The following is a 23,510-nucleotide window of genomic DNA, read 5'->3' as shown; positions in this document are numbered from 1 at the left end:
CAGGAAGGTTTTATCCCAGAGCAGGGCTGGCTTGCATTCCCGCATTCAAGATCGTCTGTATTCCACCGACAAGAGCAGCCACTCGCTCATTCCCTTCAACAAATCCGAAAGTTTGAAGAAACTTAATCACTAGCAATTCCTTCCGACTACCTGGTTCCCCGTCTCAGCTGGTCGTCAATGGTGTCAGGGATCCGTGCATATCTTGCTTCACTTGCCCTTGGGGCTGGAGCAGGAGCAGGCTGAGCTGGAGTTACTGACTCAGGCCTACGTGACCCTTGATTGGCATTTGGATCATACGGTGCGTGTACTATCGTATCCTGCCAAGGATGCGAAGGTGCCTCGCGATCTCTGATGGGAACTTGCGGTGGTATCGACACAGCATGGATGTCACCTGTTGTTGAAAGTGGTGCTGGTGCGGGCTGTGCTACTTCTGCTCTCGCGTCTGATGCTGATTCTTGCGCATGAGCTCGTGCAATAAATAGTGTTCGGGGCGGAGGAACAGGCGGAGGAGGCATCAGCTCAGCATCCGTTTCGCAGTTTGTTGCTGTGGGGTTGGCGATGGAAAGATTGGCTCAACATATCGAGGGCCACCTGGCCAGTGTGAGTCCTGCAAGAAATGTTCCCAGACAGCTGGGTTGTTTCCGAGGTAGGCAAAGTGTGTCTCTCGTCCAAAGACCGTCACTCAGGTGGCTTGCCTCAGTCCACCAGCTATATATGGATCTGGCTCCTGCGAAACCACGACTCGGGTCAAGTCCCACCTCATCGCCCAGTCATAGCGCATTGATCCTCTGCAGGGATGCCGGTGTAGGCCTCTTGGATCCGTTGAGCATTGGTGAGCGGTGGGGCCAAGTCGATTTCGTTTGGTGGAATCTCCGCTTTCAGATCAGCGACCAATGTCGAGCCAGAAACAAAATTGACGACACTCACGCAGTTGCTGTTGGTGATGGCCCGTTGTTGTTTGTGCATCATCATCAACTAGAATCGCCGTCGTGGCACCTGGCCCGGAGCACCTGCTGTTCTATGTGGGAGATGGTGATGTTGGCAGCTAGGCCCGGCGTATATCTGACAGCCAGAAGTCATTACGATGAACGCAAAAGGTGTCCTCGCTGGAATGAAAGTATTTGCTGAGCAGAGCAAGCTTGCTAGAGTAATTGCCGCTGATGTGAAGCAAGAACGCACTGCAGTCATGAAGCAATGGGCTGGATATGTAGAACGGATGAATGCCTCCTGGAATGATGCAAAGAAACAATACGTGTCGCTCGAAACAAGATCGGAGAGAAACACTCACATTTATCTAGAAAGAGGTGAATCTGAGGCAGTCAGCCGTTGTGAATCCCCATATCCCGCGCGAGTACTTGGCTTGCACACTACCAGTGACGAGGGTAGGTGCCTCTCCTGGTGACACTCAGAAGAATAGGGCATCATTGGCGGGCTCAGCAGGCAACTTGTCGCGAGTCGTGAATACCACATTTCCACATTTTGTAACTGGAGGTCTGAGAGAGGCTACCAGCCCGGGAGTTCTTTGCTGTTTAAGGAATCGATGCTGGGTACTGGAAAGGGAGGTTTTATTTGTTGTGCAGAAAGCTATGTAACTGACTGTAGTCCATCCTTTAGGACTCTCTTTACTGATATAAAGGACGAGCTATGTCTCATGCATATAAATTTCCAAAACAACCGAAGAGCGACTCAATAGACGTGTCTGCCTTCGCCTTGGGATTGTTTGTCGCCACTTTGTCCTAGAACTAGATGTCACATGATCAGGCTACCGCTTGGCAGGAGTTCGAATTTCTAGTTCGATGAAATCATTATTTTACTGTCTGCCAATCTGTGCCTTTGATATCGTGTTTCCATTTTACTTACTTGGTCAAGTAGTCTGCGACCGCGAATGTCTTAATTATTGACGTCACATATCATTAAGTCTCCCATGCAAAAAGTGCAGCTTTAGCGAAGGCTCGTGGAGCAACGGAGTTCGTACAAACCGCATGGTTCGTAGTTCTTTGTTACGGGAAACCGCAGTTTGATTTTATGCAGCCAGATCATCCTGTCTGCAATCGTTTCAGAGCTTTCATATTCTGAGTACCGGTATTCACTGAGGCGATGAAAGATGGCTCCCGCCCCGGGATCCTTTGAAGTCATCATCATTGTCCCTTATCTATTAAAAACGAAAAGGGAAAGCACACACACGGACACAGCCAAGCACTCTCTGACCTTTTGAAGGTCTGCGTCCACTGGCGCCGCAGGCCAGCGAGCTTCTGCCACTTCTTCTTGTTCCTCTTCCGCGCCCCCCTAGCGTCTCCGCTGGCGAGCACCAACACGCCCAACATGGCCAGACAAAACACCACCACGCGCAACACTTCGCGTCCCTGGACGGCCGGGGCGTGCCGCCACAACAGCAGGAGCAGGGCCAACCGCCATGACTTGTCGTTGGACGCCCGTCCTAGCAGTTCCGGGGAACTGCCTCAGGAGGTTGTCTACAAACGCGCCATGCGTGACCCCGTCTATCTCTGTGATTAGGCGCGGCAACGCCCCACTGCCAATCCACCATGATGGCAGGTCGGCGTCTGCCAACTGTAGATAGTTGGTAGCCAGGTTTCCAAGTCCCTTGAGGGACGCGAGGTGCTGTAAGCGTCTCCGAAGAGACAAGGTAACAATTTGCCTACTGGAAGGCACCATGACAGGGACGGGGAAGCCACTGATGAAGTGGTCGATGGGAAGATTGGCATCCACATATCCAGTAATCTGGCCCAATCTGATGACGGGCTTGAGGAGTCTTTCGTTGCGAAGATCGATCATCATCGCGGTGTTTAGAAGGATTTGTTCTTTGGCCATGAAGCCAATCAATTCGACGTCTCCCCTCAAAGGTCGGTTCCTGCCTGGGAGGAATGGAGGGACAAAGAGCAGAGCTCGAAAGCGCATGCGCCTCATGTTAAATGCGTTGGAATTCGGGATCTTCTGCGTTGCAGGAACGTTAAGGCGATCAATGATGTCTGATAGTTGCAGTCGTGGCTCAAGACGGAACCACAATTCCACGAGCTCTCCGTGAACATTGACATCGATCCAGCGCGGAAGGAAAGAGAAAAATCGAAGTTGTCTAGTAGAATCTCTACCAAAGACAGGTTGATTGGTTTGGCTGTCGACGAGCAGCGGTACAGAAGCTTCGGTTTCTGGATATGGCTCGATCTGAAAAAGAAGAGGATGCAAGTTCTGCTCTGAGAGTGCTTGGTAGGGATGAGCACCTGAAGCACCGCCTGCTGGTGCAGGGGGAATCTGTTGAGCAATGGTTGCGGGGGGGTTGTTGATGTCGTATCCGACGTTGTAGGCTGGAAAACTCGTCTGTGGTGGAGGGTTGGCCATTGGTTGTGGAATTCTCGTAGGATAAGGATGAATTACGCCTGCAGTGTTGATATCACAGGCCTTGCTAAGTTGATTGAGTGCAATCTGTTGAGCTTGAGTGAGCACCATTTTGTTGTGTGGATGTAGAGATCTAGGCTATGAGGTTGACGATACGAATAACGGCTCTTCTCTCAATCGTTGACGTTTTCGAAAGTGCAGCCAAACAAGTTTGTCGTACCTGGACCTATGTCTGGCGAGGAGAAGTTGGGTCAAGTGTTCTGATTTGGAAAGTTGCGTTTGATATATTTACGAGTGTAGCTATTGAAGATGCCGATGACTTGAGTTTTGTGAGCTGGAATGATTTCAGTTATTCACCTGAACCAAAGATATCTGAAGCTGTGCAATTTCAAATACCAGCCAACAGGGAGAGTGAAAAAAAAGCCGTGTTTGTAGGGACAATTTATCCCTGTTGAGAGTCCGGTAGATCTATGTGGGGTTGCACGTTGAGATATCGGCTTCAGTGAAGTTTCCGCCCAAGTGTGGATCTTCGGTAGGTGGTTTGCTTGATATCGGTGTAGCAAGGAAATTTGAAGTTTAGTGACTTTGGGTATTCAGTTAGGGTAGCAAGCAGTCTGATCTGGTCAAGCCTCTTCAATTTGTCTACTGAAGAAGGTCGAGAAGGACGGGGGAGTCTGGAGAGGATCTGACAACGAGGAAGTGAGAATCGTGATGAGAACCTGCGGATTGTGCGAGTTCTATTTGTTGGTAAGAGTGATATGGGATGTAGAAGGGTGAGTGAAGCTGATGAGACTGTCAGCAGTGTGAACTGTTTGGTCACCTTAGATCAGATCGGTCAGACGTCCGAAAGTTGAGAGTCGTTGTAAAGTTGAGAAAGGATGAGGCAGGGGTTAGTGGAAGATACAGTAGGCTTCTCTCTGCAGGCCCTGGTGGTTTGCTGATAGAAGTGGATGAATAAAGAGTGAGAGTGGGAGCGAGTTGTGGAAGTAGAGGAGGGAGAACCAGGCTTTGCTTGAGATCGCAGACTGTTCTTGAAATCTCTGCAGTCTCAATTGAACGAACAGTCAATATGAGGGATTTTGTTTGTCGATCTGGGAAGACAAAGGGAAGACTTAGTGTTTGTGGTGTGGCCAAGATAATGATTGCAAGCGCCGCCGTTGATGTGCATCGTGAATATCCAGCCTCGTCGCGTGATTGTCCTCTGGCAAGGCTGAAGGTTTCACGCGCAGTTTTGACCGAGCGCACTTCAACCACGCTTCAACCTCCTTACTCAGTGGAGACCATGCATTCAGACCCATGCAATCCTGGTATTTGTTCAAGACACGACATCGTTCACGTCTCCTCGCCAAATGGATAATTGAATTTAAGTAACCCATTGAGTCCGCCGACCCATCCATCATCAGAATCAGCGCCAGCGTTGACTCGGCGCATGATGCAAGGGATTCCGCCTGTGAGACTACCGGATTCGCTTCTCACTGTCTCTCCAGAGACGCGGAGCTCGGCGCCGACACCTATGCCGTCAGTGCGCCTGACACCATCGATACTGACTTCAACTTCTCGGCCTCTGTTCTTCTCGCTCAACTTGAGCGTGATTGGCGTTGTTGCAGGCAGGACCAGCGGCCTGAAGCTTAGACTCCTTGGACAAATTGGGGTGAGCAAAAGAGATGATACCAGGGGATGGATAATGCTGCCACCACTGCTGAGGCTATATGCCGTGCTGCCGGTAGGTGTTGAAATGATCATACCATCAGCAACAGCTTCGGTGAGGAAGCGGCCACCGACGAACACATCGACAACCGCGAGATGTGGATCTCGCCCTCTATGAAGAATGACCTCGTTCATGGCATGCATATCGTGCAAGATATCTCCATTGCTACTCAATCGATTACCATCAGCATCGAACACCCCTACTTTCAGACGCTGCCGCACAAGAACTCTAGCACTTCTTGTTGATCCCATGGACTTGCCCCGCACAGAAGACCAGCCCGTGAAATGGATGTTGTTTTCAGACTGGGGAGCTTTGCTTTCAATGACGGCATGGCGCTCAGAAGCGGATCCTGACATATATACCTCGCGGAAGGCTCGCTTGTACTCAGCAAACTTCCACTCCCCCAAGAAACCCAGGGTGCCCATGCTGAAAGAAAGAATGGGAGGGACTTTATCTGATGTGGCGAACAAAGAAGCCGCATGCAATATGGTGCCGTCTCCACCAAAAGTAACGACCAGGTCGACCTTTTGATGGAGTGGGTGTGCGGTTTGAGTTTTGCTGGTGGTGGTGAACGCTTGAGCGGGCAGGTCGGAGCCTATTTCTGCTGATACATGTGGCTCAAGGAGGATATTGATGTCCGAATAGGTGGAGGTGACATGCTTGATGAACTCTTTAAGTGCGTCGGCGGCATCGTCTGAGCAGTCCTTCTTTATCAACAAAAGATTTCGAGGAGGCTGATGCCATTCAAGACAGAGAAGCTCGTTGGCAGGGGTTTGCTTGAGGTTGAAGCCTTTGCGATGAGGTAGCTCATCGAATGACCGTCTGCTTGATCGAATGGTATTGGTAAAGGAGAATGGTCGACATTGCGATGATGGGCTGGGAGAGTTTGCGTTGCAAATTTGTCCAGGCCAGGGTGGGTTGAGAAGATACCGAGCATCGGCCAAAGTAGGACTGGGGCGACTGACTGTAGACACTCGAGAAGCCATGGCGCGCCTGATTGTCGCAGAGAATGCCATGAAGACAAGTGTCCTGATGTTGTTCCTTCATACAGAGCAGCAAGATGGTCGGATGTGTCACGGATGAGAAAGCTGTTTCAAAGGCGCCAGGCTCAGCTCAAACCAACTCCAGGAACGAGGCACACAATAATAATACATACAATGTACACAAACGGTCTAGGTGTTCTATGACATGCCGAGCGAAGAAGGAGAGATGTATCGGAGCAAACGAACGGATGGATATATCCAGGAGGAAACTATGGCCCGAGGTTCAGTTTGATATCACGTGCCAATCACTCACGTGAAATTGTCTCACGTGATGTGATTCCGCTGACTCATCCAAACTCACCTCGCATGTCATTGGTATGCAAGGAGTTTGGCCCGCCGGCCTCATCTGTCACCGACTACTAATACTACTTATCGTGTCCGTGCATATTATCTGACTGAGAATAGCCCGGATTCAAGTGTGCACGAGACACTCTCGCTCAGCTTATACCATTTAGCACTACAAACCCATCTGTGCTCTATGACGATGAGTCATCCTTCTTGACACCTCTCCTCTATTGTTGCTCTTCGCATTTCGTATTCTTCCCAGCTCCAAGTTATGACATCTCTCACTAGTGCCTAACTCCGCCGCAGCCTGGCGCCTGGTACAGCCTCCACCAGTTGCCTCAGGCGGAAACCCTACAGCACAAATATTTACTCTTGCTGCAACGCACAGTTGAGCCTAAAGTTCCCCTAGTAGATAACTATCTCTCTTCTCTCCTTCCTGGTACCATTCCCTCTCGCATCGACACCACTCTCCCATCATTTCCTCCACCATGGGTACCACCGATGACGAACCCTTACGAAAGCGCAGTTCCCAATCCATCAAGACTTCTGACGGCGGCAGCATACCTGAGACAAATGGCGTCCTCAGTCCACTATTAGAAAAATATGGCCACCCGGCAGGAGAAGTTAAGCACGGGACGTTTTCGCAAATATTTCGGGCAATATCGCTGATGACATGGTTGAACTGCTGTGCCTTCTCCATCAACGCAACCCAGTTTGTCGGTGCTCCGCTATACTGGTACAACCAAAATTACTATTATGCATGGATGGCATTGACAAAACAATCCTTTGGGATCTGTGGAACCGCGGGCACGCGGTGGTTCGCCCCGACCAAAGTGCGGGTGAGTTGGGATCCGGAGTTAAAAGGACAGTTCCGTGTATCGAGCAAAGGCACACTAGAGACGACATTCCCGGAGAGATTGGTTTATGTTTCAAATCATCAGGTCTATACGGAGTGGCTGTACCTCTGGTGGATAGCCTATACCAGCCGTATGCATGGGCACATCTATATTATCCTGAAAGAGTCCCTGAAGTATGTCCCTCTTTTGGGCCCTGGCATGATGTTTTATGGATTCATCTTCATGGCTCGGAAATGGGCTTCGGACAAACCGCGCCTGCAGCATCGTCTGGAGAAATTGAAAACTCGGCATAGCGGTCCACTATCTGGATCTGCCGGTTTGGATCCCATGTGGTTACTGATCTTCCCCGAGGGCACCAACTTGTCACGCAACACCATCAAAGGAAGCGCACGGTGGGCCGAGAAGCAGGGCATTGCAAAAACCAGGCACCTTCTCCTACCTAGAAGCACTGGACTGTTCTTCTGTCTCCAGCAATTACAAGGCACCGTAGATTGGGTTTACGACTGCACCATCGCCTACGAAGGCACTCCGTAAGGCTTTCCCCCCTTTTGACCCTAACGCCTTATCAAACTGCATACTGATCAACCCCATCAAAAACAGAAAAGGCGGCTTCGCTCCAGAATACTTCACAATCCGATCTACATACCTCCAAGGACGACCGCCCAAATGCGTGAACATGCACTGGCGGCGTTTCGCCGTATCGAGCATCCCACTCACTGACGCCAAGGAATTCGAGCAATGGCTTCTGGCCCGTTGGCGTGAAAAGGACGACCTTCTGGAACAGTGGTACAACACCGGTAGATTCCCCGGTGACGCCGCTTCCGCAGACGAATCCAAGGGCATCTCTAAGACCGGCTTTATTGAGACCGACATTACGCTCAACAGCTGGTTGGAGATCGGCCAGATCTTTGTTGTTCTCGTGACTGTCGCTTTGGTGGTTAATGTCGTTTTGAAGTTCGTGGGCTTGTTTATGACGCTGAGATGATATAAGGGCTAGTATTGATGATGATGGGCGTTCGCAATTCTTGTGGTTACTCACCACATAGCAAGATAGCCTGGTTTGCGCGTAGAAATGGTTGTTCTAGGTGATAATGAGATGAATCCTAAGTTAACGACCGCCCATCCATGATCAGAATTTGCGGAAGCTTCTTGTCGCCCTCTGCAATGGCATGGAGACGGGCTATGACGACGATGGTCGTGTTGTTAGGAGAAGATAGGCTTCGCTCACCTGCCGTAGCAAAATTACTGGTAGGCATTGAGCTTTACGTCCTAGTATTCTGTTTATGATGCCCCCAAATTTAAAATTCTCCACTTCACGTTCTCATCCCGAAATGGCATTGTTCAAGTAGAGGGGAGACTAAGTCACTAACGTCGTCATCCGTTTATATTCACATTATTCCACTCTAGATCTCCATGCCTTCCCCAAGCAGGGCCTGGATAAATATCGTGTGTATGCAACCCCACAAATTCCCGAGTCCCCGTTCGTTGGGACTTAAAGGGCTGGCTATCGGCCGTGGTGATACGTCGGATCGTTTGGAAGTGGAAGCAAAATCCTTTGCACGTATGCGAACGAGTTGGTAGAACGTTCTCCATGGAAGCATCGGACCAAAAGTTAGACGCACTCATTAGAGGCGTGAGATATTTGGCAGTGTGCATGACAGTGACCTTTTCAACTCTCGTCTGTCGGACTTGAAGTATAGGTTTCCTTCCAGCCTCGACGCAGAGACATGCTTTCGAGTTGTAGACAAAACTCATGGTGTGTGGAACTTGGGCAGGTTGATTTTCAAGGGAAGTCTCCGCGATCGCAAACGAGGAACATTCCTTCTCATGATTCTAACTCCATAATTTCCACCGTCTTGCTCTCCAAGCCGCACATCTCCATTTTTCTTGTACTCTGAGGTGGCTTGTTCAAGCCAACCATTCCACTCATCGGTCGAAACCCGGCGTGGATTCCGAGGCTGGACTCGAAAGAACGAGTGGCTGGTACAGTCGCCTACCCTCCAACTTTTAAGATTAGATGATCTATATTGACCGAAACAGGCATCGCACAAATCAACCCCTGGACAGTGTTGGCAGACATTCAACTCCAGTGCGGCAAAGACAGGACATTTGCATCCATGGGCCAGCACATCTGAGAAGCGGGTACAATTGAAATCCGTCACCCAACTCTTTATGAACTCCAAACTTTTGCTGAAACATCTTCTGGGTGTTTGTAACGTCCCAAACAGCGAGGGACGCATAGCCCCAGCCAGTGAAAAACTGCTTCGAATCCTACATGTGATGTCCCCTTGTTATATGTAGGCTTATAACGAGGGAGACGCAGAAGCGCAAGGGCGATGAGGAGCCGGGACTGCAAAACAGTCGTTCTAGAAACCCTGATGACCTCCGAGGGTGTCTTGATATGGCTCTTCAGAACCCAGAGTCTTTTGTTATGACCAGGGGTCTTGGTAATTTGCCTTAGGTACCCATTGATGCCAGGATACTGTCATCATCAAGTACAAGAGACTTATCTGTAGCGCTTAATGGGTTATCGTATGCTTCTTCGCTAGTGAGAGCATCCCTTGTTTCAGGTACAGTTCTCACAGCCATTAGAGGGCGTCCTGAGTGGATAATTAGGTCGTTGGGTCCCGAAACGACCTCTATCCTGCTCGACGTTCTCATCATGAGTTCCTGAGACTTCGCATATCTACCCTGGCACTCATAAAGAATGGCCAGTCTGTACGCTGTCCCGATGATATTGCTGTCGTTGATACCGAAAAACGTTTCCTGAGTGTCGAGCAGAGCACTCCGCATTTGTTCTGCTGGCTTGTTCGCTCTCTAACCCCTCAATAACCATCCTATCGGGTTTAGTCAGTGCGATCTTTTGTCGATCCAATCTGTCTTTGGCATCAGTCCCCGGAATCTGCAACGTACCATATCTGCTGATGATCAAGGTATCACAGGAATTTGACAGTATCTGTTGCTGAAACCACCTTTCAAGCTTGTCTGGGCAATGCGCGTTCGTGATCATCACATGACATGGGAGTGATCCAAGCAGGCGAGGCTGAAATGAGTCGCGACGAAGAATCGTTGTTCGGGAAGTGATCCCATGCGTCAACTTGTAAGGAGATGAAAAGCAAATATGTGTCTGGAGGAGACTCTTATCGGATGCACAACACAATCCGATGTGACTATCACGGGGATGAAAATTGCAGGAAATCAATTATTCCCTTGGGTTTGGAACGCGCCAAACGGCTTTGTGAAAATGCACACGCTTAATATCCCACAACCGTCTTCATGAGAGCATCATCGAGCCAGGAAACAGTGCAGCCGCATACATGACAGCAGTGATTGGCATCAGCTCTGCCATTGTTTCTTTCTGCTGGCTGGTGGGAACAGGAACCAATCCGACTTCTTCCCATGTCTTGCAGATCCTTTGTGGTAATTCCCCCAATTCTGACCCGGGTGGAGCCTGACTGTCGGTAGATAGGAGACACCGCACCCCGAGCGCTGTACCAAACTCGCGAAATGCTAGACGCTGACCTGGAGACTTAGCCTTGGCATCGAAGTAGCCTGATCGAACCAGCTGGTCCAAACAACTAGCAGCACTCTGTTGAAGGGTGAGAGCCCACTGTTCTGGCTCTTTTAGCCAGTGGACTGTCCACAGAGTCATACCAATATCTAACGGGTCAGTTGAATGCCAGTTCTTCCATTTGGTATCGACGACCTTCTTCAGCAATGTAATTTCATGTCCGAGCACACCTTCCTTTGTATTATCCAAACTAGCAGCCGTCTCTTGAAGTAATTTGTACATTACGTACCCATCAATAGGGTCGAGATTTCCCTCACCCGCAACAAGTGGCTTAGACATATCCACTGTGAGCTTCCAATACATTCGTGGTCTTGTAGAGTTCATCTTGTACATGAAGCTTGGCAGAACAGCTCGAGCCATATTGATGGCTTGTTCGTTATACCAGATGTCCCCTAAGATTTGTGTCATGCGGTTGAGGGCGAACATCCAAACAGTCAGATAATGAAAGTACTGTCCATCACCATCGGAGCCTGCTTCGTCATGCTTGCCGATGCGAAGACCGCCGTTGAGTGGATAGGCTTCCGTTGCCCCAGGAAGACGAGACTGTCCGTCACGAGTATAACCGAGCACGTCATGAACGTTTTGGACCAAGGATCTGGCAAAGGTGAGATAACGACCATCGTTGGTCAGCTTATAGAGGGTAAGGAAATTGGTTACAGCAAACCCATCCGTCCACAGATAGCGCCCCTTGTGTCCTTCCGCAGTAGCAGGAGGTTTCCAAGTAGCGATCTCAGGGGAATCTGAAGACGGAAATGGTCCATAGATGGATTCCATGGCCAGGAGGAATTTCTCCATAGCAGGCTTTGGGATTGAAGGCATGGCCTTAGACATGGCTGTATCTTCATGCGAGAGATGCATACGTTGATCCATGTAGGGAGTTGCAAGGTAGAGTGCCCATATTTGACGCATGTACGTAGAGTCGGTCGCAGATGTGAGTCTAGCATTAGATAGGTGCCTCTCCCTGGTGAAAATGGCAGAGAGACCGGAAAGTCATCCGTTCAGGTTGTGTCGTGAGTCGCTTGCCATGACGTTCTCATGGCTGGAAGAGATGACGAGGATGTGCACTATATCTTTAGGTACCTAGGTAGTTCAGGTATTCCATTCACTCATTAAGTATCTTTGCATAGCGAGAAGGCAGAGGAGGTACAGAGTCCAGACTCGATGGAAAGTCGTCGATCCGCGGCCGAACCGGAGATTAAATGATCCGGGGCTTGGCACCCAGGTGCCCCTCAATTCAATGCAGAATCGGAATCATGCCTCGCGCCTTCCCCTCACTGACTTCATTCCGTGCTTTCCTCCCATTTCGTTCGGCGTGCTAGATTACGCTCTAACTCTCCCTCCCTCCTTTTGTTCCCTGACTACACCGAAATTACTTTTCCATTTCTCCCTTTCATCCAAATACTTGATCAAATAGCTCGCTACAACCAGTTCATCAAGCAATACCGTCAACATGGTCAAAGCAGGTCAGTCTTTTCTCGCCGTCCCCTCCTTTCCCCCCGTTCCTTCGAGATGAGTTCTAGCTGCGTTTTGTCAGCACCCCCACTCGAAGCAATGGTTTTCTTTGGCAGTATCCTTTCACTGAGGCCGGACTTTCAGCTATCCCTCATCATTCATTCGAAGCTAACGTGAACTGCCATAGTTGCCGTCCTCCGAGGAGACTCCAAGGTCACCGGCCAAGTCACCTTCGAGCAGGTTGATGAAAACTCCCCTACAACCATCAGCTGGAATCTCAGCGGTCATGATGCCAATGCCGAGCGGGGCTTCCATATCCATCAGTTCGGTGACAACACCAATGGCTGCACCAGTGCTGGCCCTCACTGTATGTTGAACCTCGTTTACTTCACAAGCAAAACAAGGATAGGCTAGTTGAAGAGGCTGACAAGATCAAATAGACAACCCTCACGGAAAGACACACGGTTCTCCCACCGACTCTGAACGCCATGTTGGTGATCTAGGCAACATCAAGACCGATGCTCAGGGCAACGCAAAGGGTAGCGTTACCGACAGCTTGATCAAGCTGATCGGCGAGCAGAGTGTCCTGGGCGTATGTTCTCTTCCCTCCCTGAACAAACATTGCGTTGAAAGGAGGCGTGCCTATTTCGTGCATTCAGATCACTGACAACTTATGTATAGCGCACCGTCGTCTCTCACGCTGGTACCGATGATCTCGGCAAGGGCGGGAACGAGGAGAGCAAGAAGACTGGCAACGCTGGCCCCCGACCTGCATGCGGTGTCATTGGCCTCGCCGCATAAATCTATAGCTTGAATCGCCGCCACAAACAAGCGACTAATGATTGGTCCGACTTTCCTCATTCACCCCCATCTTATCCAGAACCCTACAGGGGTGCGGATATGTGATGCGGTGGTTGTAATGAGGGAGTCGATCCATGAGATTGGCATGTCTTGTTTGGTCAGCTGGCTGATCAGGGAATGTTCACGACAACAACAACATTAAAAGCTAGTCCTTGTGTACTAATCCTATGTACGGGTAGACAGCAAGCAACATAAAAAATGTCCCACAAATAGTCTAGTCATTGAACGAAAATCTGCACGACCCAGAGCTTGTTCTCGCTCTTCATACTAGGATACTCGCCCTGTTCCTGTCCGAGTCCACCCTTCTCATGCTCTGCTCATTCCCGTGGCATATAGCACCGCACAACACACCACAGAATGTAGGGAGGGGAGGGGAGTATAGCATGCGCTGATCGCTATGTAACTATGGCTAGCTCTAAACATATCACAGTTGGTTCTCTCACTGCGTGTGATACAATGCACCCAAAACAGGGCCCGCCCGCACGCCCGCACGCAAAGTTGCTTGTTTCAGCTCGAGTCGTGGCGGCCACAACAAGTTGCCAGGCCGGGCAGCGGGCAGCGGGGCGAAGATGATTGCAACAGCACGTCAGTACGAATGAGAAATGCATACACAGAGAAAGATCTACATCTACATCTAAACCAATTGATCAGTCGATCGATTGATCGCGTGATCGACTGACTGGGCTGGTCTGTTGATTCCGGGCAATGAATGGAAGGCCAGAGCCTGTATGAGCAGCGGCGGTAGTCAGTCAATTAGTCTGGGTTGCAGACTACAGACGTCGGGTAGGGCCACCAGCAGAGTGCATATTGGAGGAAAGATGAGCCTTGGGGCACGTGGATAGCTACAGCCAGTTGCAGGGCGCGCAGACGTGCAAAACCTCAAATGACTCAATTGTGGGATATGATATGTACGATATACAATGGGCGATGGATGCTATTGCCGCTGCACCAACAGGAAAAGCAGGGACTAACGGTAGTGTAGAAACACGATTGCATCTCTTCAAAAGGCACATGGCGCGGGTGAGACTCCATCTCTGTGGACTCCAAGCAGAGGGTTCCCTTGCTCTTTCCTGGTATTCCCAAAGACCCCCAAAGACCAAAATCCGGGTTGGGTAAAACTCTGGCTCTTGCCTAATCCAATTCCGTGTCGGCATCAAGCATCAAACGCCGGTGCGGAATCAATCCTACGCAGCCCAGCAGAGAGACAGAAAACACATACAGACACACAAGTAGAATTCCCATTGAAACCTCTTCTTCCCATCATGACTTCACCTCGGCAGCAGTGACAAACCGCTCGATAGGGGGACGCGCGAGTTTCTCAGACTCGATGGCCAGGCCCTTGGTCGGGTCGCTGGCGAGGAGGACCTCCGGATGGCTGGCGTGGCCGTTAGCCGTGGCGGGGATTTCGGAGACGGATTCTTGGGAGAGTGCTTCTGTGACGGCGTCGTTCATGGCTAGGACGTGTTTCGGGGCGGGACCGGATTGTGGGAGAGATGGTGGATGGGGATGCGGTTCTGTTGTTGAGGTTGTCTGGGCTGTTTCTGTTGCTGCTGGTGATGGTGCTGTGGTCGGCTCGGGTTGTGATGGGAAGAGGGCAGGGGCGGATTCGACGGCCGCCTTGGAAGCGACGGGCGTCAGGGTCTTTGATGAGACATATTCTGCGGTGACGGCTGGCTGGGCAGGTTGGAAGTCTGGGAGCTGCACAGTGGAGCCATCGATGACGGTGCGCAAGTTCTTGCCCTCTGGATCAATATTTTTTGGTTTCGCTTCACTCACAGGCTGGGGCGCTGGTGCTTGTGGTTCTAAGGATGGTTGTTCCTGCTTACTCTCAGACGCCGTGCTTTCCGCTATTATGTCTGCCTGAGTGACAGCCGCAGGTGCAGCTTTCGCCGCTTCGGCTTTGGCCTGGTGGTGTGGATGTGCAGTTCCATTTATCTTGCCATGTTTAGAGCTTCCCTTGGACAGTTTGCGATCCGCATGGACCGGTACCTCGGTGTAGTCGGCGGCATAGACGACGGGTAACTTGGCTTCAACGTCACTGTCCGGTTTCCTGAGCTTGCCATTCTCGGAGCCAACCAAGAGTCTTTGATTATCGAGCCACAGATTGGGGCCTTTGACCCAACCCTTATTTCCATCTCTTTCCAGGGCTGTGCGCGTCTCGTCATCCAAATGAGGAATATCACCCCAGTTCCACTCGAGTTCGCCGCCGTACTTCTTGGGGAAGTCTTTTGGATCTATGAATTTGGACAGGGTAGATTTGACTTCGTGTTTGCCGAGGATGAAGATCTTCGATACGGTGACGGGATCAAACCACCGCTTGATCCAGCCCCAGACAGTGGGGAAGAAGGCTGGTGCACCGATTATCTAGACGCGGATTATCATTAGTGGTCTGAAACGGCCTGTGAACGAATGGCCTCAGAGATGGGACTCACAAATATCCTATCGAGTGTTTCTGGGTAATGTGCCGTGGCAAGGACGCTGGCATCCTGCATGTGCCCTTTCAAATTCCAAAACTGCGTCAAGCCGACTCCTGAAATATCGACAATGTTCGTAGAATTCGTGACAGGGACTTCGGGATTGGGTCGTTCGAGGGTAGAGACAAATGGCATGACGAAATAGAGGAGATTCTGGTAGAGGGCGAATAGAGGGATCAACTTTGCGGGGGTGGCGAGGGTCTTGTGGTAGGGTAGGCTGTCTTTGTATGCCTGGGATTCTTTTTGGTATTTGGCAACATTCTTGCCATCGAGATCTTTGATCTGGTAAACGTAGATGGGGATTCCTCGTTTATCCCGGTGGCCAGTCCATTGAGGGTACTGTAGCGTTGTCAGCATGCATCACCCCCTGCTGGAGGTGCAGTTTGGAGAGTCAGGCGTACCATCAACCGGGCGCGCTCATAGAAGTTGACATCGAAGTGATCGTATAGCTCGACAACGCGTTGTTCCTTCAACCACTTCTCGGTATCGGTGAACTGGCCAATTGCGCCATCGATGTCGAACTTGCGGGCTCGCAGATAGCGTCTGTGCGGAAGATATGCAGTCAGCAATACTGGGTCATTTCTTGAATTGGGCAGTTGTTTGTTATTGCACAGTGATCTCTTACAGTAGCGTGCCATCGTCATGAGTGGGCTTCCCGTTGACACCATCGGGCGACCACCAGCCACCTTTTTCCAACCGGACCTTAAACTCGTCAAGCCTCTCCTCTTGTGCAGTTGTCAGATGATTTAGGGTGCCGGTGAGAGGATCGGTGGTGGTTGTCTTGGTCAGGGTGTTATGGGCGGTGTTGGTGGAGTGTTCTGAGTGATGCGACTTCTGCGACTGACCGGTCAGGGTCCTGTAGAGAGTCGTTGCCATGTTCGGGTTTTCCTGTGTATTGTGGAGAAGAATGTTTCGAAGTGGCGGCTGAGAAAGTTGGAGTACCTCGCAAGTACTCGTAGGCACGACTTTCCGAGTTCGTGCCCGCCGTCGAGGCTCTTATCACACACAGCAAGTCGCCGACCAGGAAAAGTGAGAAGCGGTCAGGATTGGAGGTTGGAAGAGGAGGTTGGGAATGGAATGGAAGAGCAGGAGCAGGAGGATCACCAGAATGAAAATGGAAAAGGAAAGAAACAGATTACTGATGAGGTTACTAGTAAGAGCAAGTCCAAGCCAGGACAGGGACCGATGGAAGGAGCCCAATCCAATGGCAAGCGGGGAGTTAGTTTAACAGGTTAGAGGTAGCTATTTCAGGCGTGCCGACAGATGCGAAGACCCAGGGCCCAGGGGACAAGGGACGGAGCAAAGTGCGGGCGCGCGGAAGATGGAAGATGCGAGAGGCGAGACGAGGCGAGGCGAGATGAGAGATGCGAGATGATGACCATGCAAGAGCACGAGAAGGACGGAGACTACGGAGTACTGTATGAAGTACTACAACATAGCGACCTGATTACTGCCTTGGGCAGGTATTATCTAACCACGGATTTAACCTGGTGCTACTGGATCGGATTGGCCGGCAATCTGGCGTGGGACGGTGAAGGCGACAGGACGGTGAGTAACGGTGACGAGTGACAAGGCAGACCAGGAAGAAAAGGACGAGGACGAGCAGAAGGCTGACCTTCGGTTTGGCACGTACGGAGTATTGAGTGAGCATTGGCAGCGAGAATGGGACTGGACTAAGAGGCATCAGACGCATAAGAGGGATAGTCATAATGTGCAGCCAACGCCCAAGAAGGCCGAGCCTTGGAGCCTTGGAGCGAGGGAGATACGACGGTCTACGAGTGCGACTCCGAGTAATGAAGTCACAAGTTCGACAGCTGCTATTCGGGCGATACGGGGTACTGACCGAGTACGGGCGACCCGTACGTTCCCTACTGACAGTGATATCATCATCATTGACCCCAGCTCGAGCCTCATGCCGCCAACAGCCGCCTCGGCCTCTTGGACCCAAACTTACTGTAGGTTTGGAGGGCGCCGACAGTACGAGCAAGATGTCATCGGAACCTTGTATCATTACGGGTACTCCGTGCTTACTAGTACTGCTCGTACTCCGTACTCTGCCAATACAGTATTTCCATGGTTAGCCCAACCTTCCATTCCACCCTGTCTCGTACCCGCATCTCGGAGCACCCGTCCATTTGGCTCCGAGTCGTGCACCCGCCGTTCATTTTTATTCAGTCTGCATAATTATTGATCCCATCGCCAGTCTTCGGAAAAATTAGGTGGTCAAAACGCATCAATTTGCTGAAACCGGGAGCTGCCGTAGCTTACGAGTAAAGTACCACTAGAGCTTTCGATGGCTTCGTTTGTCTATCAGCTGAAGTGATACCGCAGTTGAGAGGTGCTCCAGGAAGCAACCGTTCATTCGGCTTCCGCATAAGATCCTTGAAAACCCGCGAATGCCTGGCGCAAGGCTGCGCAATCATGGGCCAGGTTACTCCTCCCTGAGGGACAAGGATGTCTCGGCTCTAAACCTCACAACCATCGTCATCCTTACTGCCGAGTCCTGGGTACGGAGTACATATTATGCTCAAATTATTCGCTTCCACGTGCTTCGAGGGTGGGACCCGGCCACTCTGGTGTCATCCCTGTCCCTGTTCCCAAGCCATGTCCAGTACTGTACTACAGTAGCGCCTCCATCATCCATGTTATCTGGCCTCTCCGACCCTTTGAGTCCGTTCTATGGCGGATAGACAGTAACAGAGACACAGAACGAATTTAGTCTTCAGTCAGGTCACCATACTCCCACATACCTCGACGTTCCTTCTTAGCCTCTTCTTGCAGTTCTCCCAAGCTGCTCAACGTCTCTGCTGATTGTCGTTCCCATCCCTTGAGTTTCGTCGGAATCATCGCCAATCCCTCACGTACCACTTCGGCATTGATACTCTCTTCAATCTTGGTCGAAACCTTCGGGTCCAGCAGTGTGATGGACAAGGTCCCGTCAGGTGCCACATAATCAACATTCGCAACCAGTTGTCGTCCATCCGTTTGCTCTGCAATGAAGTCCACTGTGTCCCGCAAATATTGCTGTGATGTAGGTACCTGTAGGAATGACAATACTGCGTCCGTTGCCTGAGGTTTCAGCTTTTGCGTCGAAAACTGCGGTTGGCTCAAAGGTCGCAGTCGAGAAAATGGCACCGTTTCCGAATTGCCGTAGTCAAGATATGTCAAGTCCACCTTCTTGCCTTCTCGATCAACTCTTCGCACCTTGGCGCGATACCATTCGTTGTCAACCGTAAATTTGCCAGCGACAATATCTCCAACTCTGGGAGGTCCTGGTAGCGGCTGGTCGTTGGCCTTATTTAAATGGAATGACTTGAATGCATTCATCAGCTCCGTTAATGCCCCTGTCCCTGTCCCAACCTGTTGAACTTTTAGCTTCCCTGCTTCGTCAACGTGGGTGACCACCACATCACGATAGTCCTTTTTCCGTGGGCTCGCCTCCGCAGCATCTCCATTCATTCCATTCGTAGGTGCCGGCAGCTCTTCCGCCTCGGCCTCTTTGCTTGGATCCCAATCATGCCACATGCCTTTCCGTGCTTCTTTGGCTTTTTTCTCCGCCGCAAATAGCTCGTTCGCATTCCCACTCTGCTCGGCGGAATAGGCGTGCACTTCAGCCAATCCTTCCTCAACCAAAGCTCGGGCAAAGTTCTCTCGTCCAACATACAGTGTCCCAATGAATCCGCCAACCTTGTCGGTATTTTCGACATCGATTTCAACATCCCTCTGCAGAGTTCTTCGATTGGCAAATTCCAAGGCTTCCTGTCCAAATGGCTCCGCTGCCTCACCTGACTGACGAGCCGGTTTGGGAGTTCGAATGCCCGACAGAACAAAGGTGAGCTTGGCATTTTCTCGAGGGACGAGAACAACAAATCGAGATCCCGATCGCACAAAGTCGACAACAGCCGGCACTTTCTTCTGGCGCTGTAGCACCGATGCCTCCATCTTGGCCTTTTGTAGACTTTCAGAGTAATCTTGATACTGCTTGGCAGCCGGAGGCTTGGGTGACCACATGCCTTTCTCGTCCTTCTGGGCGGTCTCTTCCGCAAGGAGGAGAGCATCATACTCGGGAGATCGGTCATCGTCATCTCGACGATGTCGGATCACCGAGGCGTACCCAGCCTCGACCAGGGCCAAAGCAAAGTTCTTCCCGTTAACCGTTACAGTGGCAACCTCTCGCTCTTCAAAGCCCTCCGAGGCAGGTTTCTTACCATCGATGCTGACTTTGACGTGCTTGCCAATCAGTCTCTTTCTCGCAAATTCCTTGGCTTCAGCTCCGAATGGTGACTGTTTGGGATCTGAAGGTTTAGGCTGACGGATACTCGAAAATGTCACCTTTCTTTCATCGCCAGATCGGGTTCGTATGAAGACAGTTTCGGCGTTCAAGACTCGGGAGACGGTAAAATCAGCATCTTGGACTCCGGAAGCCTTGGAAGCAGAAGTGCCGGTGAATACTCCCTTTCGGGCATTCTTCGCAGCATTTTCTGCTTGCCTGAACTGTGCCATGTCGTTGCCGAGTAAGGTAACGTGTTGGTCGTTGGATCTTGCCAGTCCGGCTTCTAGGAGGAATTTGGCAATGTTGCCTCTCGGGTGTAATACGTTTGCGATGAGTTGATTCTGAGGTGTTACTCCCAGTAGTTCAATCTGCACCTTTCGCTGATGCAGTCTCTCCTCCACGAAAGTATGTGCTTCGGTACCAAAAGCTTCCGCAGGAACCTCCTTGCCCTCGGGTGTGGTCCGTTTAGTGGCCGGGGCTCTCACTCCACCAAGCACAAGCATTGTCTGAACATGCTTGGTAGAACTCAGTAGTATACGAGCTATGAGACGGTCACCAGTTAAGACGCGTTCGACAATAGCGTCAATCTTCTTTCCTTTGAACTTCTCCACCAAAGCATTAGGGTCTGAAACCTCGGAGGAATTTTCAATCTGTCCACCTTTTGCCCAGAGGCCCTTGCTGTCGGACTTGGCTTCATTCTCCAGTGATGTTAGCTTGTCAAGGTATGCCAATGCACTTTCATCATCCTCTTTCTTGCCTGCATCTTCTCGGATCTTGGCCCATCCCTCTTGCACGATCAAGTCGGGAAGGTCAGGACCATTAGGGAGTTTAACTCTGCCGTACTCTCGTTTGGTGGTAGGAATAGCATAGAGGACTTGGAATTGAATGACTTTGCCCAATACTAAATCGCGAATGAACTCGCGAGATTGGAAAGCAAACGGCTGCATATTGTTAGCGAAGGAGAGCATTCCGCGCGAGCGGAGGGGCAAAGCAAACCTCGTCACCTTCTCTCTTCAGCCGTGGAGCAGAGATATAAGCCAAAGACAAAGTCCGTTCAGCACCTTTTTGGTTGGTAATAATCAAGGTGTCGCCTGAGAGGACACTTTTGACTCGAGCCTGAAGGAGTGCCATTTTGGGAGTTGCCAAAGAGGTAAGAGATGTAGGGAGTACGAAGACGGAACGGAACAAACTCGCTATGCAGAGAGCAGTATTTGAGAGAAGTAGAATGCAGGAGGTCAATGCAAAAGGCGGTGGGACGAGGTCGTGTGCATGAAGTCTAGATTGGTGGCAGTGGCAATGGTAGAGGTAGCAATATGGGAAGCAAAAAGGTGGCATTTCATTGTGGGGTAAACCGTAAACAGACTGCCTTACCTAATCATCAAATGCCATGAGAGTCACCAAACTCTGCAGGGCGTGATCACGAGAAAGTGCCGCCTGGTTTCTATTGATTCAACTTTAAAGAGAAGAGTCATGACATTGTGGGAAGTACGATCCAAGAGACTCGGGAGTCAGAAGCTGTGTGGCTACCTAGATGAAGATAAGTACCAATGCCCCCGACTGCCATCTCCATTTCTCTCCCTTCCTTCCACGACCGCGCCTTCCCGTTCCGCGAGCCCAGGCACCTTCCTCGGGCTCGCTCAATTCAACTGCGGGGTAATTATTGTTCCTGTCATCCCAAATTTCCGGTTCTGGAAATCCATACACACCTGAACGGGTGCGCTTTTGTGACACTCGAACAAAACTGGAGCCATTCACAACCCGAATGACCTTGCAATATACTTCGTGGACATGCTTGGGCATGCTTGCTGACAGCTCATATCTGGGTGCTCCATGAACCATTCTATATGGTTCAACCCACAACTGCCACCCACCATCACAGCACACAGTAGAATACTGATGCCGAAGTCACATGTCGCGTTCGCGAATCCATTCCTAGACTCTACTTCCAAGTTCAAAGCCAGGCGGAGAAGAGCGATCCCATCTACGCAATATTGCCGTAATTCTCCTTCCCATCTCGGAGTCTTATCAGGAAGCTCGACCCTGCCGTTAGATAGCTTGCGGGGTATTTATGATCAGCAGCAAACCCTACGAAGCCTGATAAGCAGAGGAAATCTACAAGGTCCAAAGTATGTTCATCTTGCCCAATTCTCTTCTACAACTAAATATCCCTATCTCATCTCTCCGGAGAGTTGTCCACAGAAGGAAAAAGTGTGGAGACTTTCAACTCCTTACTTCAGAGGATCTTATCTGATTTGAAGTCCCACTCGACGGAACCCCTTTTCAGCCCAGCCTCGTGCTCCCCTCCCTCACAACCAATATTACTCAACCACGCCACGCCACAAAACAATGAACAATACCGATACAACCCACCGTAAAGGTATAATCGGCAACCCACACTCCACCAATTTCTGGCTGTATGACTCCATCAATGGCTTCGACCTCACGCGCCCATCCTCACCCACAGCGCCCTCTACCACCAAAAACGTAAAATTCCGCACCACCACCGTCCCCATAACCATCTCCGCCCCAAAATCCGCCCTTGTGATCGTCGACATGCAGAACTTCTTCCTCTCGCCATGTCTCGGCCGACCCCGGGACTCCAAGGGCCTGAAGGCACAACAACAGCTCCTAGACCACGCTATTCCGGCGGCACGCAAGGCCGGAATTCAAATCATGTGGTTGAACTGGGGCCTCACTGAGACGGAGATCTCGGAAATGCCACCCGGGACGCTGCGTGCGTTCGGGTTCGAGACTGTGCCCGCGGGGCAGTTTGCATCGTCGCCGTCGTGGGTGGACATGGAAGCCACGCAGAAACAAGCGGCCATTGATTCCCACGGCGTCAATGAAGGATGCGATACATTGGAGACCAAAAAGCCCTCGAGCGACAACGCCTCTCGCATCTACCGCGGCCTCGGCAGCGACATCGGGCCCGTGTCCCTCTCTGACGAAGGCACGACTATGGCAGGCGGCCGCCTCCTCATGCGCGACACATGGAACGCAGACATCACGCCCGAACTACGCGCCAACTACGAATCGGAGGGCCTCAGCCCCAAAAACCCCCTGCCGGACGTCTGGATCCACAAGAACCGCATGTCCGGCCTCTGGGGACCGGGGACCCCATGCACTGAGTTCCTCACCGCGCGTGGAATCCAGACGTTGCTCTTCACGGGTGTGAATACCGACCAATGTGTGGGCGGCAGCTTGCAGGACGTGAGTGAACCCAAACCCGTGCTCATGAAATCCAAACTCTCACAGACCTGAGATCCAATGCATGCTGACGTGTTCGCTTCTCGATAACCAGGCCTTCTCAAACGGCTACGACACGATCCTGCTCTCCGACGCTTGCGGCACCACGAGCCCAGACAGTAGTCAGCAGTGCATTGAGTTCAACGCCGCCAAAACCTGGGGTTTCGCCACGACCTGTCGCGACTTCGCTCAGGGCTGCGGAGTGTAGCGCGTCCTGTAGTAGGGCAAGCCTCGGGGTTAGGTCGGTGCAGGCTTACTCGCGGTCAGCGGTGACCTAATATCGGTTGTTATGTGTTCTAACAAGGTCGCATTTGAGCTTTCACGTTTTCATTCTTCGCGAGAAAGGGAGTGCCGATGCGCAGTCATGCACCTAGCTAGATAAAGGCGTT

At 51.2% G+C, this 23,510-nt stretch overlaps 8 protein-coding genes across 8 annotated transcripts; 3 read left to right on the top strand and 5 right to left on the bottom strand.

Annotated features, from left to right (window-relative positions):
• Positions 1-2,286: 2,286 nt before the first annotated feature.
• On the bottom strand, positions 2,287-3,462 carry A1O9_02503 (uncharacterized protein; the record flags this gene model as incomplete). The annotated part of the gene is made up of 1 exon (XM_013408075.1): positions 2,287-3,462. One exon carries the CDS (start codon positions 3,460-3,462, stop codon positions 2,287-2,289), a length of 1,176 nt encoding a protein of 391 aa, XP_013263529.1.
• Positions 3,463-4,683: 1,221 nt separating this feature from the next.
• A1O9_02502 (NAD+ kinase) lies at positions 4,684-6,045 on the bottom strand (the record flags this gene model as incomplete). The annotated part of the gene is made up of 1 exon (XM_013408074.1): positions 4,684-6,045. The coding sequence occupies one exon, from the start codon at positions 6,043-6,045 to the stop codon at positions 4,684-4,686; it is 1,362 nt and encodes a 453-aa protein (XP_013263528.1).
• Positions 6,046-6,875: 830 nt separating this feature from the next.
• Positions 6,876-8,229, top strand: A1O9_02501 (acetyltransferase; the record flags this gene model as incomplete). Its single annotated transcript, XM_013408073.1, has 2 exons — positions 6,876-7,774; positions 7,845-8,229. The coding sequence occupies 2 exons, from the start codon at positions 6,876-6,878 to the stop codon at positions 8,227-8,229; spliced, it is 1,284 nt and encodes a 427-aa protein (XP_013263527.1).
• A 2,289-nt stretch (positions 8,230-10,518) lies between these two features.
• Positions 10,519-11,646, bottom strand: A1O9_02500 (uncharacterized protein; the record flags this gene model as incomplete). The annotated part of the gene is made up of 1 exon (XM_013408072.1): positions 10,519-11,646. The coding sequence occupies one exon, from the start codon at positions 11,644-11,646 to the stop codon at positions 10,519-10,521; it is 1,128 nt and encodes a 375-aa protein (XP_013263526.1).
• A 619-nt stretch (positions 11,647-12,265) lies between these two features.
• On the top strand, positions 12,266-13,068 carry A1O9_02499 (superoxide dismutase; the record flags this gene model as incomplete). Its single annotated transcript, XM_013408071.1, has 4 exons — positions 12,266-12,278; positions 12,455-12,634; positions 12,708-12,859; positions 12,949-13,068. The coding sequence occupies 4 exons, from the start codon at positions 12,266-12,268 to the stop codon at positions 13,066-13,068; spliced, it is 465 nt and encodes a 154-aa protein (XP_013263525.1).
• Positions 13,069-14,388: 1,320 nt separating this feature from the next.
• Positions 14,389-16,478, bottom strand: A1O9_02498 (uncharacterized protein; the record flags this gene model as incomplete). The annotated part of the gene is made up of 4 exons (XM_013408070.1): positions 14,389-15,492; positions 15,561-15,941; positions 16,004-16,145; positions 16,228-16,478. The coding sequence occupies 4 exons, from the start codon at positions 16,476-16,478 to the stop codon at positions 14,389-14,391; spliced, it is 1,878 nt and encodes a 625-aa protein (XP_013263524.1).
• A 1,839-nt stretch (positions 16,479-18,317) lies between these two features.
• A1O9_02497 (uncharacterized protein) lies at positions 18,318-20,822 on the bottom strand (the record flags this gene model as incomplete). Its single annotated transcript, XM_013408069.1, has 1 exon — positions 18,318-20,822. One exon carries the CDS (start codon positions 20,820-20,822, stop codon positions 18,318-18,320), a length of 2,505 nt encoding a protein of 834 aa, XP_013263523.1.
• A 1,399-nt stretch (positions 20,823-22,221) lies between these two features.
• A1O9_02496 (uncharacterized protein) lies at positions 22,222-23,329 on the top strand (the record flags this gene model as incomplete). The annotated part of the gene is made up of 2 exons (XM_013408068.1): positions 22,222-23,085; positions 23,177-23,329. The coding sequence occupies 2 exons, from the start codon at positions 22,222-22,224 to the stop codon at positions 23,327-23,329; spliced, it is 1,017 nt and encodes a 338-aa protein (XP_013263522.1).
• Positions 23,330-23,510: the final 181 nt, after the last annotated feature.

Source organism: Exophiala aquamarina (assembly GCF_000709125.1).
Source record: "Exophiala aquamarina CBS 119918 chromosome Unknown aczIA-supercont1.2, whole genome shotgun sequence".
In the NCBI taxonomy this organism is placed as follows: Eukaryota; Fungi; Ascomycota; class Eurotiomycetes; order Chaetothyriales; family Herpotrichiellaceae; genus Exophiala; species Exophiala aquamarina.
Note: the sequence above shows the minus strand (reverse complement) of the source record. Positions and strands in the feature narration are given on the sequence as shown.